This window comes from Hyperoodon ampullatus (genome assembly GCF_949752795.1).
Source record: "Hyperoodon ampullatus genome assembly, chromosome: 7".
Lineage (NCBI taxonomy): Eukaryota > Metazoa > Chordata > Mammalia > Artiodactyla > Ziphiidae > Hyperoodon > Hyperoodon ampullatus.
This window is the reverse complement of record NC_136920.1, coordinates 4,469,766-4,486,320: the sequence shown is the minus strand read 5'-3', so window position 1 is coordinate 4,486,320 and position 16,555 is coordinate 4,469,766. Positions and strand designations below refer to the sequence as shown.

At 65.4% G+C, this 16,555-nt stretch overlaps 1 protein-coding gene across 1 annotated transcript; it reads right to left on the bottom strand.

Moving 5' to 3' along the window:
• Positions 1-1,021: 1,021 nt before the first annotated feature.
• TSPAN32 (tetraspanin 32) lies at positions 1,022-15,757 on the bottom strand (the record flags this gene model as incomplete). The annotated part of the gene is made up of 9 exons (XM_079707542.1): positions 1,022-1,313; positions 1,807-1,877; positions 2,161-2,244; positions 3,767-3,853; positions 4,344-4,445; positions 10,137-10,211; positions 13,963-14,060; positions 14,877-14,991; positions 15,692-15,757. 9 exons carry the CDS (start codon positions 15,755-15,757, stop codon positions 1,022-1,024), a joined length of 990 nt encoding a protein of 329 aa, XP_079563668.1.
• Between the last annotated feature and the right edge of the window lie 798 nt (positions 15,758-16,555).

Sequence of the window (16,555 nt, the reverse complement as noted above, 5' to 3'; positions counted from 1 at the left end):
CAGGAGAGGCGCACACATCCCCGGACGCCCTGGACGGTTATCAAATGCAGAACCGTTGGACTTCTGGCACATTCCTTGGGGGAAAGGCCTGTGCACCTTCAGTTGTAGGAGAGCTATTTGCTTTATCCTGGCTGAGCATCGTCTTGTTTTTGGAGGTGTAAGTGTGGGAAGAGGGTGTGTGTGTGTGTGTGTGTGTGTGATTGGAAACACAAGGGGTGCACTGCAGCGGGCGTTGGTTACTTTGTCCCTTTTTGGTTGCCCATCACAGAGGGCTGCTTCTTACTGGGGAGGCGCCCAACTTTGTTGGTTTTGGTGGGGGGCAGGGCTGAGCTCCCTCTATGGAAGTTAAAAGGGCCCCACAGTCCCTTCTCCCTTGTCAGTTATGCTGGGGCCTCGGCCTAGGCTGGGCCAGTCTGGCATCCCACCCAGGACTTTGGTTTTGAGCCAAGGATGCAAATCGTCAGGGACGGTTCGTTAGAGAGAAGTCACCAGGCGGGTAGTTGGATGGCCACGGGGAGAGGCCGTGGCATGCGGGATTTCTCAAATGCATTCCCCAGAACCCGTGAACACAGTATCACCACAAATGTGATTTCTCTGTACGGCAGGAAGTTTACCCGGGTGGCCCTCATCTACACACGTAAGCCTTTGAAAGCAGACTGTCCTCCAGCCCTGGGGAGAGTCAGAGGAATTCCCAGCAGGAGCAGGAACCCACCTGCCGTGCTGACTTGAGGACGGAGGGGAAGGGGTCTCGGGGAGCACAGCGGCCCCACAGACAGCGGGCAAGGAAGGGACGTCAGTCCCACAGCCGCACAGAACCGAACTCTGGCAACAGCCTGACCCAGCCTGGAGTGGGTCCTCCCCAGAGCCTGCGGGGGCAGCCAGCCCAGCCCAGCCCACCCCTGGGTTTGACCCTGTGAGACTCAAAGCAGAGCCCAGCCAAGCTGCCCTCTGCTTCCTCTGTCCTGACTCACCTCCCAGCCTGTTCCCAGAGTCTGCAAATGACCCCCGGTCCCCCGTCTGCTTACATGGAGGCTGCTTGTCTGGTGGGGTCCCCTCCCTCCCCATCCCACCACCATGTGGAGGAAAGCAGCTCATCCCCTCCTGGTAAGGATCGCGTGTGGGCCGAGGCCGGAGCGTCTCTGTTGCTCCTGTGTGTAGGCGGGTGGGTGTCCTGGAGCAGCGGAGGGTGACCCGAGCGACTGCTTGGACCCCGACGGCCCCTGAGAGCATCTGCTTCAGACGGGTGATGAGGGGCGGGCCCCTCCTGGCAGCGTCTGTAGAAGCGGGGCTCCTGGGGCTGGCAGCCACGGTCCCTGAGGGGCAGAGGGACCGTGAGGCCGTTGCAGGATGCAGAGGGGCCAGGCGGGATGCCTGGGCAGGGACGGCACCCAGGTGGCCAGGGCGGAGTGGCTGGGTCAGGGAGTGAAGGAGGTGGCAGGCAGGGACGCTGTGGGCGCTGAGGGATGGTGGGGTGCTGCTGCTCGGCTGCTGGAACCGGGTCCTCCCTGCTCCCCGCTCAGGGGAGGTCCTGGCTGGGGGCCCCAGAAGCGCCGTCTCTCGATGTCGGTGGAGTTGGCAGCTGTGAGGCCAGGTCTCGGCCAGGATGGGGCCGTCAGTGGGCCCAGCCTCCCCCAAAGCACCTCCTCTGGAGAATTGGCCTGGCCCGTGGTCCAGGGGTCCCACTCGCTGGGCAGAGGCAGAGATCTTGGGAGCGGGGTGGGGGGAGGAGTGCTCTCTGCCTGCCCGCCTCCAGCTGCAGGGCTGTAGGACCCCTTTGGGGAGGTGGGGAGGGGCGGGCGGGCCTACCGTGGGCTCAGGGTGTATTTGCCCGAGCGGATGGCAAACCAGAGGAAGGCGCTGAGCAGCATCACGTACACCTGGGGGAGGTGGAGGCACCTGCACCAGCAGCTCCAGGGGAGGGGGCTCATCGCCCCCCGAGGAGGTCACTGGGCTGTGCAGGGTTCCCAGCCGTCTAGGGAAGGGAATCAGGGAGGCCCTGTCACCCCACAGGCCTGCTCCTCCCAGCTCCCTGCGCAGGGCAAGCCTTGCTGGTCCCCAAGACCCACGATCTGACCTGGGGCTGCCCAGCCCTGCCCTTCTGTCTGAGGTAGGGGGGCACAGGCAGGTGGGGAAGGGGCGGGGGTGGGGATGAGAGGGTACCATGGAGGCGAGGCCGAGGCTGATCAGGGTGGAGGCGATGTTCCTGTGCACCCTCAGGAAGTTCCTGATCCCCTGCAGGCAGTCCTGCGCAGAGGGCAGCACGCGTGGGCCCCCTGACCACCCCTCCCAGCCCAGGGCAAGGTGCCTTCACCAAGGCATGGAGCCTCGGCGCCCACCTAGGACAAATGCTAGGGAGATGGAAAGTCAGGGTGCGCCACATCCCAGGGAAAACCACCCCGAGCTCTGGGGACTGGCATTGAAAACAGGCAAAAACAAGCAGAGTGGAGCCCACCTCTGCCGGGACCATGGGGCCCCCAGGGGTCCAGTGAGTGCCTTCCTCTGGGCGTCCCCTGAGCTGCCTGTGTTGGGCCCCTCCAAACCCCATCCAGGGTGGGACACAGAGTCTGGGTGAGGAGAGGACACTGGCTAACCAGGTGGGACATGGGTGTTCCCGGGCTGTCCTGGCTCCATCCTGAACTTCCACGGCCTCTCCAGGACGTGGCATCCACAGAGGCTCTCTGTCTCCAAGGAAATGGGAGGTGACGGTCTCAACTCTGAACCACTCTGATGGTGGCATTTGGTTTTGGGGAAGGACTTGGCATTTGGGGGCACGCTGGGGAAGGATGTGCTGTGGGACATGCAGGGTTCGATTGTGAAGGGTGGGATGCCCGGGGGAAAGGAGGCCGGCTTGGTGTCTGACTGTCCGTCCATCTGTCCATGAATTCCCTTGATCGGGTCTGGTCCCCCAGCGTGGTCCCACTTCCTCTCGGAAGGCAGCCCGGGGTCAGACCACCATCTAGGACAACGTCCCCGCCCTCCCGCCCCCTCCCCCAGGTGTCCCCACCCACAAGGCCTTTACAGTCTCCCCGTGGCCCCCACCACCCCAGAAGGTACAAGAAACCAGACTTGGCTCCCACTTTGCAGACGGGGACCTGAGGCCTCTCCCTGGGTGGCGTGAACAGGCCTCCCGACCCACCCCCTTCCCTGCATGCAGGGCCCTCCTCTGCCCTCGTCCCTCCCAGCGCGAGAGCCCAGGGCGTTGTGCTGGCTCCGTCCCTGGCTGGGCCTCCAGCCATTCGCATCCTCCTGTCCGTTTCTTGGAGGGTGGCCAGGAGCCTCTTGCCAGAGATAGGGGTGTTTGCTTCCCGGACAGCGGGGGAGGGGAGCCGAGGAGGCGGGGTGGGGGGAGGGGAGGCCGCAGTCATCTGGAAGAAGAGCGTCCCTGCCTCTGTCTCTCCGTCACTGAAGCCCTCGTGGCCAGACTCTGGCCTAGGCTGACCCTCTGGGAAACGCCCTTCTGGCCTTCAGGGGCCCTCGAACACCTGCCCCCCGCCCAACGCAGGCAGAGCTGCCCACCCGCCCCCCCCGCCCTTCTAGAGGCTTCCGATGGGGGGCGGTCTCAGTGCCTGACACTGTGCCTGGCCGTGGGGAGCCCCCAAGCTGGGAACTGTGTGAAGGGGTGAGGGAGTGACTGGGGCCTGGAGAGGACCCGGGCCCGCGTCCGTCAAGTCCCCCCAGCCCAGCGCAGCCCCCAGGGTCAAGGCGTGGGAGTGGCCCTGCTCTGGGGCTGAGCCCCCCGGAGTCTCTGCAGGCCCTTCCCCCTCACCTGTCTGGCGGCCTCCTGCCCCCGACACAGGTCAGCCTCCGAGCCCTCCGGGAGGCCGAGGGGGAGGCTCTTACCACAGCACTGAAACTGCGGGAACAAAAGAGGGCGGCGGTTCGCTCTGAGAACCCCAGGGTCCCTGTCGGACAGATGGGGAAACTGAGGCACGAAGGGCACCCCCCCCCCCAGAGGCCAGGACCGGGGCTCAGGGCGAGGCTGCTGACTCTGCAGGGGGTGCCGGGTTCCGGGCTGCCTGGCTAGCAGTCACTGGGGTCCCACCGAATGCTGTGCCGTCACCATCCTGAAATTCTTCATCACTTTTGGACAAGGGGTCTTGCATTCTGCTCTGGGCCCCGCAAATTCTGGAAGTAGCTGGCACTTCCAGGGCAGACGGAGGACAGGACCTCTCTGTCCCCGCCCCCTCCCCCCAAGGGGCACTGATAACCTGTGTCCTGGGACCTGGCGCCCCGCCGGCTGGCTCTGGGGGGCTACCTCTGCCCATTTTCTAGATCACAGTTCACCTGGGGAGGCTGACCCGTCCAGGGCTGCCCAGGGAGGGGGCCTCCCCCACCAGGCTCACCATGTCCTGGATGGCCAGCAGCTCCTGCCTCCAGATTCCTGACGAGCTCTTCACCGCCTGCTCGTACACCTGATCGTAGGCGTCCAACACAGCGTCCTCCACCTGTACGGAGAGCATCACAGGAAGGCCCCTGTGCTGGTGAAGCCCCTCCCCCGACGGAGCCCCCCGAAGGCGGGCCCTGGACCTCGGGTGCTGAGTGATGTCCAGCTGGCCCCCTCCTTCTCCTTCCACCGGGCAGAGCTCCCTGTAAGTGGAGACTGGGTCCCCTGGGTGGCCGGTCACAGGGGTCCCCATACTTCAATTGTGGGGACCTCCCCCCAAGAATGGCCGTTAATGCCACACTTGCCCCTGGGGGGTCCTGCAGGATAAACCAGAGGCCTGAGCTTGGCCAACCCCCACCCAGCTCTTGTCTTACAGTGGGAGGAGGCCCTGGCCGAAGTGTCCACCTGCTTCTGTTGATCTGGAAACAGGCAGTGGGGAGGGAAAGCCAACGGTGGGCCCTGGGGGGAGGCGGCCAGGAGTGGCCTCGTGCCAGGAGCTCAGCTCCCCAGTGATGCTCCAGGTCTTTGCCCAGAACCATCGGTAGGTTCTGAAAAGCCCAGGCAGCTACCCAGAGCTGGCCAAGGGCACCCGGGGCAGACGAGGCCCCTTGTGGGCAGACGAAGGAGAAGCACGGTAGCAACAGGGGAGCGGCCGGCTCTGCCTTCACCTCGCCCAGACCTCAGCGCCTCTGCCCAGCTAAGCATCCCCTTCTGTGTCTTTGCTTGTGCTGCCTCCAGACCGAAATGCCCGCCCCTTGCCAAGTGATTTCCTCAGAGACAAACTGGAACCTTGCCTCCTCCAGGAAGGCTTCTGTGACTGCACTGGGGTTGCTGGCCTCTGGCATGGGCAAGGCCTCTGAGCTCCCTTGCCCTCTGATGCCTCTTTTCCCACCTCAGAGACCCTGCGCCCTGCCTCCTTTCCCTTCCCATCCCCATGCTGTGCTGACAGCGGGGACAGGCTGACAGGCGCTCCGGGGTGCCCTGCTCTGGCCAGTCACCCCGACCCTCCAGAAAGGAAGGGAGACTTCCCCACTCCCAGCCTGGAGGACTTGGGGGCAGGTGGGCAGGGGGCGGTCTTGCCCAGTGCTGTCCAGTAGGAACCAGACTGATTTCCACCCTGAACAACATAGCTCCCAGGGCTCATTAACCCTCCCGGCTGAGACCTTGCCCACAGAGTCAGCCAACTGCTTTGTTCCCCACCCAGTGGGAGGTGGGCAGCATCCTGGGCTGGGGGCCAGGCGCCAGGCCGGCCACCACTGCAGGAGGCCTGGCTAGGGGCCCTCTCCTGGCCTTCGTTTCCTCAAGTGACATGGGGGTGGAGACCTGCCAGGCTGTACTGCGTCCTCGTGGGAGGAGGTCCTGCTGAGGACTGGGAGGCTAGCAGAGCTGGCCTGGGGTCGGTGGTGCAGGAGGCCGGGACAAGGACGCCGGCTCAGACCACCCTCGAGGTTCCATCCCCACCCCCAATGCCCACTAGGGCCCCGGGAGACCCCGTCCCCTCTGGAGGTGTTGTTACTGAAACATGAGCGGGAGGAACAAACCCGCTGGTGGTTGAGCTGCGTGTCTCTCCCCATGACCCCAGAAGTGGGGCGCGAGTTTCTCCTTGAGATGAAGAAGCAGAGCTGGCAAAGCCATGCCCCTGCCCAAGACCCATGGGCCTGGCATCAGGGGGCCAGGCTGGCTCTCCCGAGGCCTGGGTGCCTGGGTGGTGCTCTACCGTCTGCCCCCCCATCACCAGGTTCGGGGGCTGTGTTTCTCCATGAGAAAACTGGGGGTGGGCTGGGAGGTCTCAGAGGCCCTTGGGCCCTGATACCTGGGTGCTCCCTGCCAGGGTGCCCCGATCTTTAAGCCCCATCTCCCAGGGCTCCAGGGGGCACCCCTCAGGACGGGAGTTCCTGGGCTGCTGAATACAAACCAGGTGACTGGGGCGTCCCCGCCAGCCCAGCTCTCCAACCCTGCCATTGACCTCTGCCTCCCCATTGTCTGCTAAACCTGCAGGGGTGGGGTGGGGGGAGAATAGCTGCGGAGGGGGTGGCCCGTGGGAGCTGGACCCCAGGGCCTTGTGCCCCAGGTCTGGTTCTGGTGGCCACTGGACTATGGGGGAGGGGAGTGGCCTCGAGGGGCGGGGCCCAGACCCGGGAGCTAGAGGACAGACAGCCTTTCTCTGGGGCTCCTCGGCACTGCTGTCCTTAATCCGTGCATGAATTATTAAGTGGAGCCAGGCAATTCATTGCCCCGCAGCCCGTCTGGGGACAGGGCGCTGTGGCAGAGTGGCTCTCAGGCTCCTGCAGGAACATAATTAATAGCCCTCATGCTCTGTATTCATAGCACGGCCACCCAGTCCCTGCATTGCCAGCCCTCCCAGCTTCAGGGCGCCTACCAGGGCCCCGAGGGAGTGAGCGCCCCAGGGTGGGGGGGGAGTGAGTGGCGGGGGGAAGCGGGGAGGTGCCCCCCCTCCAGGGTCTGTGGCCTGGCTTCTGGGCCACCAGAAGTCGTGGCCGGTCCCTGTCCTCTCCTTGTCCTCAGGTTTCCCATTTGTAGGGTTGCCCTAGATGGGCCATCTTGACCCCGTGTTTCAGGATATCTTAGGGGGTCACTCAGGGGAGGTGCAGGGGGAGAAATGGGGGCGAACAGATCCCCTGGAGCAAACAGCTTGGCCTTTGTGCTTCTCTGCTCCCTGGGCCTCCAGGAGGATCTCGTGGAAGGAAGGAGCCGGGCCGGGGTCTGTCTGGCCCAGGTTGGCCCTGAGGCCAAGGCACCTGCCCAGGTTCCCGGGGTTGGGGGCACAGGACGGGTGGCTTGTCCTGCCCCTGCTGCTCGGGGCCCGTGCCCTGGCCAGTGCCCAGCTCTGCACTGGCCCCAGTGATGGAGGACAGACCTGGGCTCGGGGGTGCAGGTGGGTCCCACTGGTTCATTCCCACCACTCAGCAGCCCCCTCAGCGGGGTTCTTATGCTCCTTTTACAGATGAGGAAACCGAGGCCCAGGAAGGCTAGCTGATCCTAAGGGCACCGGGTGAGAGGCCGACCCCAGACTTTGAAGCCCACGTGGGCCTGAACACGGAGGAAGCCCCAACCCCGACTGGGGTCAGACAGGACCCTGAGAGCTGGACCCTGAAGAACAGCTGGAGCGCGGACCAGACAGGAAGATTTCTGTCGGGGATGGCGGCAGGGGCTGGGACACGGAAGAGGCCAGCTGGGAGCCATCCGCTTTTGCCCCTTCCCCTTCCCGGAGCGGGGACCCCAGCCAGATTATGGCCTGTGGCCCCTGCACGGCCCCTCCCCTGCAGAAGTGCAAATCCTGGGCTCAGAGCTGTAAGCACACAGTGTCAGGGCAGAAAGGATGGGCTGCAGCCTCCCCCCAGGAGAGCTGCAGGAGGGGCCCAGGGCACCCTGGCAACTGTCTTGGCCGGGACCACCCACGTGGTGACCCAGACCTCGCACGGGCTTCTCGGTGGATGGGAAATGTGAGGCCAAAACACCAGCCGGGCCCAGCGCTCCCTGGTCACCGAGAGCCGAGGCTGCCTTGCCAGGCTCCGACCCCTCCAGAGCCAGAGGAAATGCCCTTTTTCCATCTGGGTGACCCCAGATGATGCCAAGGCGGTGGTGAACACTTTGGGGTGACCCTTGGGCAGGGAAGGGTAAAAAGGCATTGAGTCAGGGCGAAGAGCCCTGGATGGGGGACCCCTCCTGCTCTGCCTCTGCCTGGGTGATCTTGCCCTCCCCCCACCCCCGTGGGCCTGAGTCCCTCCATCTGCAGATCAAGGGGATGGCCACCACCCTGGAAGGTCTGGTGACGGCCTCACCAACTCCAGGGAGCACTGGGGCAGGCAGAAGGCAGCGGGGAGGAACTAGGCCCATTACTGCAGGTAAGACCAGAGTGGGTAATCACACACCTAAAAGCACACAGCACGAGCTCGGCCTCCTACCTGGCTGCTCTCTGCATCTTGCGTGAACATCTGGGGGGCCTGAGCAACAAGGGGGTCGGGGCCGCTGGGACTCCTGATACACAGGCCAAAAATCATTGCTGGTCACCTGCTTGCACAGGGTTTTGCCCAGAAACCGGGTATACTCCAGCTGGACTGGCTTTGGTTTCCCTGGGCTGGTCCTTACAGAGTGCATAGGGAAACTGAGTCCCAGTGAGAGGAGAAAGGATTGATCAGGGTCTCAGAGAGTCCAGCCGGATGGGGCCTGTGGGGCTGGACTCTCCCGTCCCTCTCTGTGGCCCTACCCGCTGGCCCCGCAGTTTCTTGGGGGGCTGCCTCGGGGCCTTGCCTGGGGCTGGGCTCTCACAGGTGAAGGCTGAGGCCTGAGTTCTGCTGCCTGGGTCGTGTGCATTGCTGCGGACGGGGGGAGGCTGCTCCCTGGCACCTCTCAGCCGGGGAGCAGCAGGGGCCTGAGGCCTGGGACAGATGCTGAGAAGCAGATGGGGCGGCGGTGGGGGGACAGGGCCCTTTGGGAAGGGCGCCCCGGGGGCTGCCCCGCAGGCTCGCAGCTCAGCTGGGGAGAGAAGTCTGATCCTGTCGGGGGGCCATGGGCACAGGGTGCTGGAGGGCAGTGGCGTTGGCCAGCCTTGCTCTGTGCCCTGGCCTGGTACTGGCCAACTGGAGCCACCGGTGTCCCCTCCTCAGCCAGCTGGCCCCCACTAGTCCCCGGGCCCTACACGTGAGCCCGTCCAGGGTCGCTGCCCCTCTCCCCGAGCCTCTTGGGCACCCATTTCCTCTGCCCGGCCAGAGGGGGTCTGGCCTTGACCCCAGCCCTGGTCTGGGCGGGGTCAGCTCTGCTCATGAGCTTGGCCAGCCCCATTTCCCAGGCAGGCTCTCAGCTCTGTCTCAGGACCCAGAGTTCAGAGAGAATTTCGGGGGGGCCAGGCTGCCCCAGCCCCCTGTGTCCCTTGGGAGCAGTCCCTCCCAAGCTGTGGTCCTGCCCTGCTCCCTGGGGTCAGCGCCCACCCTAGGCCCGTGGCCTGCAGTCTTCAAGCCCTGCTCTCTGGGGGCCGGGGCCTGCGTGACCGCGTTATCCCAGAGCTGGGGCCTCCCTGCCTCCCAGCCCTGAGCCTCCCCGGAGCCCCGCTGAACCAGCGGCACCCAGAGGACAGAGGGACGGACGAACGGACGAAGGAAGGAAGAAACAAAGGAGCCCCCTGCTATGGGGACCCCCACCCACCATTACCACGGTCACCACCGACACGCACGTCCCTGGGAAAAGCCCACAGTGAAAATGGAAGGAGTAAGATCACGTGAACAGTCCCACCTCCAGGCAGCTCGGGTCCTGGACTGCAGGGCCGCTGTCACCCATGGACGAGGCCTGGCCACCCCCTCCACTGTCCTGCAGCGCCCACGCCTGCACAAGGCCTCTCCCTGCCTGGCCCGACCCCCGTCAGGAGAGCAGCCCCCAGTGCATTTTCTGGAACCGACCCCCACTAATCAATACCTCAGGCCAGCTGGGGGGCCTCCCTCCAACCCCCCAGGTCCCATCTTCTGGGCCCAGGGGGCCCTTAGTGAGAAGGGGGTGTCCAAGGCCTGTACCTGCTTCCCCTCCTTCTCTGGGGATCTGCTGTCCCCAGCCCAGGAGAGGACCGGCCTTCTGGTCTCTGCATCCCCACCTCACCCCCAGGCAGAGAATGTCCCCACAGTGGTCCCACCACACCCGCCCCGTCTCCCTGGTGACCGGCAGGTGAGAGGAAGCACGGAACTGACTTTCTCATACCTGAGGGACCCTCCCCGGCGGGCTGGGGGTGGGCTGGGGCGCTCACCTGCGTGGGGTTGTGGAATCTCCAGAAGGCCACCTGCACCAGGGCGCAGAACACCAGGGCAAAGCACAGAAAGGCCTGGGGCAGAGGAGGGACCGTTAGTCCGGGCGCCGTGGTGGTGGCTTGGCGGCTCCCCACTGCCCAAGGGGGAGACCTTGGGCGGCGGGCACACTGGTCCCCATCCATTCTTTTGGCCCTTCTCGGGAGACCCCCTATTGCTGGTTTTAGCTCCCGTGAGGGCCTTGATGGCAGTGCCACAGCCCCTGCCCCAGGGACGCAGGCAGGCAGTACCTAGGATGAGGGAGACCCCTGCCCTCTGCGGCTGCTGCCGGGAAGGGCACTGACCCTGGAAGGGCCAGGTAGGGCTTTCCCGAGCCTGAGATTCGGATCCCAGAGAAGAAACGAACCCCTTTTACGTCTGGGTAGGAGGGGTGGCTCAGGGGCTGCCGGCCCCCCTGAACAGGGAAGGCCTTTGCAGGAGGGACTGCTGCTGTGCTTTTGTTTCCTGAAACATGCCTCCCGGGGGTTCAGAGCCGGCGATCGGCCAAGAGCGTGGCCAGGAGGACACCCCGAGAAGGGGTGACTCCCGCGGAGAAGACCCACCCCCTTCCTCCCACCCTGCTCTCTCCCCGTGGCCCAGCCGACCCCACCCCCACCTCCTGCCACTCCCTGGGCCCCAGGGCTTTGGTGGCGCGTCTCTCACGGGGGTTCTGAAGCTGATGAACTTTACGGCCCTTCCCCGCAAAATGCACACATGCCCCCAAAGCTCTTTTGTGGGTCGTTTCAGAGGGTCATCCCAGACTAGGAACCCTGGCCCACGTGCTGCCTTAGGGACATCCCCCCACCCATAGTCTGACTTGTCACTTTGTGCTGGTGACCCTCTGATTCGGGTCTCGGGCTGAGGCTCCTTCTGGAGCCCTGGACAGTCAATTTGCCTGCTGACCACACGGCCCGGGGGTGGGTCCGGAGGCCTGGTGTCACTGCCCCACCTCAGTCACCCCGGGCTGTCCGTGGCCGGGGGCAGGCTGTGGCCAGGCTCTCCCAACCTAGGGGCCGCACTCAGGGTGGCACCTGGAATGGAATGGAGGGACACCCCAGATGCAGATGGACACATACGCTGCCCGGGCTGGATGCGGTTGAAGAAACAGTCCACACGGGGGTGGGGGTGGGGGGGACCCACCAGGCTCCAGGAAATAGTGGGCCACCCCACCAGCGCCCAGACTCAGTGCAGACACAGGGACCTCCGGCTCTTCTCAGGGGCGGGCGGTCCACCGGCCTTCACCCCATGTTCCCTCCTGCCTGCCCAGGGGTCTGCAAGGCCTCAGTCTCAGGACAGCCCGGAGATGCTGCCTCCTCCCCCGTCTCCCTCCTCCCTGCCTCCCCGCTCCCCCCGGGCTGGCCGAGGGCCGCCTTCCCCATCTGGAAGCCATTGCTCAGCACTGCCTAGCAGGCTGGAGGCCCAGAGCCAGCTCAGGGGACCAGCATTTTCCAGGAACCAGCTCATTCCTCAGAAGATCGAGCATCACTCCCTTCCCTCCCGCCGGCCAGTCTGCCTGCATGGAGGGTCCTGGGCGGCGATGGGCCCACCTGGCTCCCCAGGCCCTCTGCGGGGCTGAGGCGCTGGGTGTGGCCGGGCCCAATCCCCACCGATTTCTTTCTCCCTATTCCAAACAAAAACACATAAATAAATCAAAATGGCTTCCTCGGCGCTGCTGCCAGCCCTGCTCTGAGCCTGCGAGCCTCTCATTTCCTGTGTGTGAGGCTGGTGCGGGAGGAGGCTGGTGGGCGGGGGGCAGGAAGCGGCGGGGGAGCATCGGGATGGGAAAGATCTCCGCTCCCCGGCCCTCCACGTGGGCCAGACACGCCAGACACGCCAGACACATGCCAGACACAACACGCACACTGAGATGCACACACACACAGCCGTGGCTCAGCCGGGCAGTAGGGGAGTGAGGTCTCCCAGACCCCGCGGGGCCGTGCTGGGCTTGCCATCCAGGCTGGGGGCCCAGGGTGGGAGGTTGGGGTGCAGCAGGCGGGCGGCCGTGGGGCCCGACCCAAGTAACAGGGAGGGACGCGGAACCGAGACCCTGGTGCTCCCTGCCGCTGCCCCCAGATCAGGGTTTAGAGCTGGGGCGGTCAGGAGCTGGGGAAGGCCCTGGTGACCGGCTGGGCCGAGAACCGGCGAGCCAGGAACCTTGGGAACAGGAGCCTTTGGCATCTTCCCGCCTGGGCTCTGAGCCCGGCACCATGGCGCCCCCTGGTGGCCGATGCTGCAGCCTCGGCGCTGGCCTCTCCGGGCCGCCTCGCCAGGACCCCTGGGTCTGGCCCCGCCAGCAGCCTTGACCTCCAGCCCTGAGCCCCTCTGGCAAGCCCCACGCCTCAGGGCTCCCCTTTGGGAGGACAGTGCAGCTGCCACTGGGGCCTCCTTCCCTCCCCCCATCCCCCAGCCAGACTGCACAGGCCCGGGTCTTAGTGCGCCCACGCAGCACTGCCCTGCCCACGCCCCTGCGGGGTCCTGGCTAGGGCTCGAGCTGCCGGATGCCCCTCTACTCCCCGAGCACACCCAGGGCCGGGGCCCGGCTCCAGGAGGTGACTCTGTCCCTGCCCTTGGAGATGTTTACAACCCAGGAGTCATTCAACCAACATTTGCTGACACAGGCTGGGCCGAGAGCCCCGCCAGCCCTGGAGACCCGGAAGGCTGCCCTCCGGGAGCCCAGGGTTGCCGGCCTCGGAGGCCACCCGGGGAAACATAGCCCCGGCCTGAGCTCCCAGGGGTTGTCAGCCCCACAAACCACTCCCAGGGGAGGGGTGGGCTTGCCGTAGCAGATGGCTGGGGGCAGGAAAGCGGGAGGCCAGAGGGACCCGTGGAGGCACAGGGCGGCTGGACTTGGTCTCACGCGCCTCGGGGAGTCTGAGAAGGCTCTGGGGGGGGGGGGGGGGTGTGCATCAGGTGACAGCACAGGGCGCCAGCCAGGAGCTGAGGCCCCAGTTCAGGTGAGAGGAGGGGCTTGAACCCAGAGCGGGCAGGCCCGTGGTCCCTGGGGAGATGGGGCTGGCAGGTGGAGCATCAGGACAGGCCGGTGGGGACCAGGATAGGGCCACATGGAGGAACAGGTATGGGCGTAACACAGGGCCACTGCTGTGGGGCGAGGTCAGAGGCTTGTGGGACCTCGAGGGGTGGGGACACCCCACCGCTGGTGGATGCAGAGGAGGGTGTGCTGCTCAGGAGGAGCCTGGCTGCAGGCCGCCTCGGGGCCACTGCCCAGTCCCGGCCTACAGGTGATCGATTGGGCCTGGCTTCCTGGTAAGGGGATGGAATTCACCCAAACCACATACGCAGCGACTCCAGTGTCACAGAACCAGGCCCTCCCTGGGCCTTTGAAACAGTGCCCAGGCCTGGGAGGGTCAGCTCTGCCTTTCAAGGCCCCCGTGGATGATGGGAGTGAGATAGGCACCTGGTGGAGGGGCCCTGGCCGTCCCGGGTGGAGGGCTCCTGGCTGTCCCGGGTGGAGGGGCCCTGGCTGTCCCGGGTGGAGGGCTCCTGGCTGTCCCGGGTGGAGGGGTCCTGGCTGTCCCCGGTGGAGGGGTCCTGGCTGTCCCGGGAGGAGGGGTCCTGGCTGTCCCGGGAGGAGGGGTCCTGGCTGTCCCAGGTGGAGGGGCCCTGGCTGTCCCGGGTGGAGGGGCCCTGGCTGTTCCGGGTGGACGGGTCCTGGCTGGCCCACATCCCTGGAGCCTCGGTTTCTGTCGGGACACAGGGGAGAGGCAGGCTCCGTGAGCTCACAGTCCTGCCAGATCCCATCTGGGGGAGCTGGGGGCACAGAGAACTCACCCCAGCCATGAGGCCCCTGGCCTCTCTCACAGTGGCTGCAGCACTCAGCACAGCCCCCAGGGTCAGGAGCCCGGCCAGGATGATTCCTGCGGAGACGGCTGAGAGTGGAGAGGGAAGGGTGTCAGCGTGCCCAGGGCAGGGGTCCCATGTGCACGGAGGCAAGCTCTGAAATCCAACCTGAGAGTCAACTTGGGGTGCTGGACTTTGCGGAGCTCTGAATGAGCCTTGTCTGGTCAGGCAGGGGTGTACCTCCCACCACCCACCGGCCTCCATGCCAGCCCTGCCCCTCCCTCCTTGCTTCCTGTCCACCCTGTCCCCCCATCCCCGGGGCTATCTTAGAACCCACATCCCTGCCCCCAGGCCCTACTGACAGGTGGCTGTAATCTTATCAGTCCAGGCCCGGCTCCAGGCTTCCTGCTCTAGGGAGTCTGGGGCTCGGGGCTCAGGGTAAAAACATGGGGCCTGCGGCCACCAGGAGGCCTGGGGTTGGGACCACCAGCCCCAATCCCCTGAGCCTCGGCTTCCCCCATAGCCGCCCTCCTTGGCCTCCAGTGCTCTCTCCGGAGGCCAAGCCCCCCAGGGGCAGGGTAGGGGGGACAGGATGCCATCTCTGTGATGCTCAAGGCCTCATCATGGGTGAGCACCCCTTCCTGGACACAGAGGACAGGGTCCGGATACCACCTGACACGCCCACGCTGTCCCCAGGGTCCCAGGGCGGGAGACCTGGGCAGACCCCAGGCTCTGCCCAGTGGAGCTGGGACTTCCGGGTGGCCCTTTCTGCCTCTGACCCCACTGCCTGCCCCAGCCCGACTCCACTCGGGAGACCTCATGCCAGCCTGGGGCCCCTCCCCGGCCACCTTTGCTCCTGAAGCCCCCTCCCCAATACTGGCTGTCCTGCCCAGAGCCTCACTTACCCCAGAGGTGCAAAGCTTCGTAGGGGGTCCTCTCTGAGGACGCGTGGCCGATGACAGCAAAGTGAGGCCCGAAGTAGGTGAGCACGGCCGTGGTGGCCATAGCGAGGCCCAGCAGCTGGGGGTGGGACAGACCCAGCGTGTGGGGCAGGGCTGGGCACTGACCCGTCCCCCTGCCAGCCTCCCTCCAGCTTCCGGGTCTCACAGGAGACAGGATCGGCTGCGGGGCCTCTGGGTGTTTCGGGGGGTGGTCTCAGTGAGACCTTTGCCCCAGACACTCCCCGACACAGACAACCCCCCGCACACACAGACACACAGACACACTCACACTCACACAAGACACCCCAACACATACATTCACACTCACATCCCCCCTCCCCTGCAACACGCACACCCGCTGTCCATCTTCTCCAAGGGCCTGGAACCTTGCATCATTCCATTTGCGGAGCAGGGCACGGACCCACCCCAGCCTTTCTCAGCCTGCCTATCTCCCCCCACCATGAGAGCACCTTCCAGAGCGGGAGGCCAGACCCCGCCCCGCTCCCCCAAGGAAAGCCCCTCCGAGCCCGGTTCACCAGCCACCCAATGCCCTCAGTTCTTCTCTAGGGCCCGTGCCGCCCGGCAGGAGGACAGGCACTGCTCACGGGGCATCCTTCTGCTGCTAGGAGTCCGCCACCAGAACCCCAGGTGCATGTCCACCAGGGCTGCAGGGCTGGTGTGGTCAGGGCAGGGACCACAGTTCCAGAGGTCCAGGAACGCGGCTCAGCACCCCTCCCCACCCCCCACCACCTCCTGCCCCTGCCCAGCCTGCCTGTTACCAAGACAAAGAGGCTGGTGACCAGCATCTGGCATTTGGCCACCCTGACTCGACGGCGAGGCCCCATGGAGGTCTCCTCCGCTCTCCTCTCCTCCGCTCTGCTCTCCCTCCCCTCCTCTTCCTTCCCCTCCCCTCCCACTGTGGTTTCCAACTGGGCGGGGGCCTCAGACCGCAGCTGCCCGCCCAGGAGCTGGGTTACGTTGGTCGCCCATCTGTCTGTTTGCCAGCACACCAGGAACTGAGCCTCTGGGGACCCCAGAAGAAGGGCAGGCCGGAAGGCGAGGGGTGGCGAGGCCAGCTTCTGCCCCCCTGCTGCCTCCCCGCCCCTGGCCTGGGACCCCAGGCTGCTTGCAGCTAAACGAGGCCTCGCCCGAAAGTGCTCCTGGCGTGGCTGCAGAGGACCCTGGGTGGAGGTGGGCAAGTGGGAGCGGGCACATGCGCGGGGGTGACAGAGCTTCCTGTCTCTGGAGTGTGCGAGCAGAGGCTGGGCCTCCCGTTAAGTCCTGCGTGGGGCCACCGTCCTTGGAGGACTTGGGGAGACAGGGTCTGATCCGGACGTCCTTATCGAAGCACTGTCTTACGAAACATCTTTTGAAATGTTCTGTGACATCAAAAGTTTTGAAAAAGCAACTTGATTTTTGATGCCTCAGCGGCACAAATGAGTAAGTTAGGGCCGAGCCATCTGGAGGGTGCGGGGGGTTGGGCGGTGCTGGGCCCTCACCAGTACCCACACCGAGGCTTTGTCAAAACCCGAATCTGTAATCAAACTAAACCACGTGAACCCGGGGATGGGGCACGGCTGCAGACCCAGATGAACGTGGGGCTGTGCTAACTGGGCCACTGGGCCCAGCGTGGGCCTGGAGGG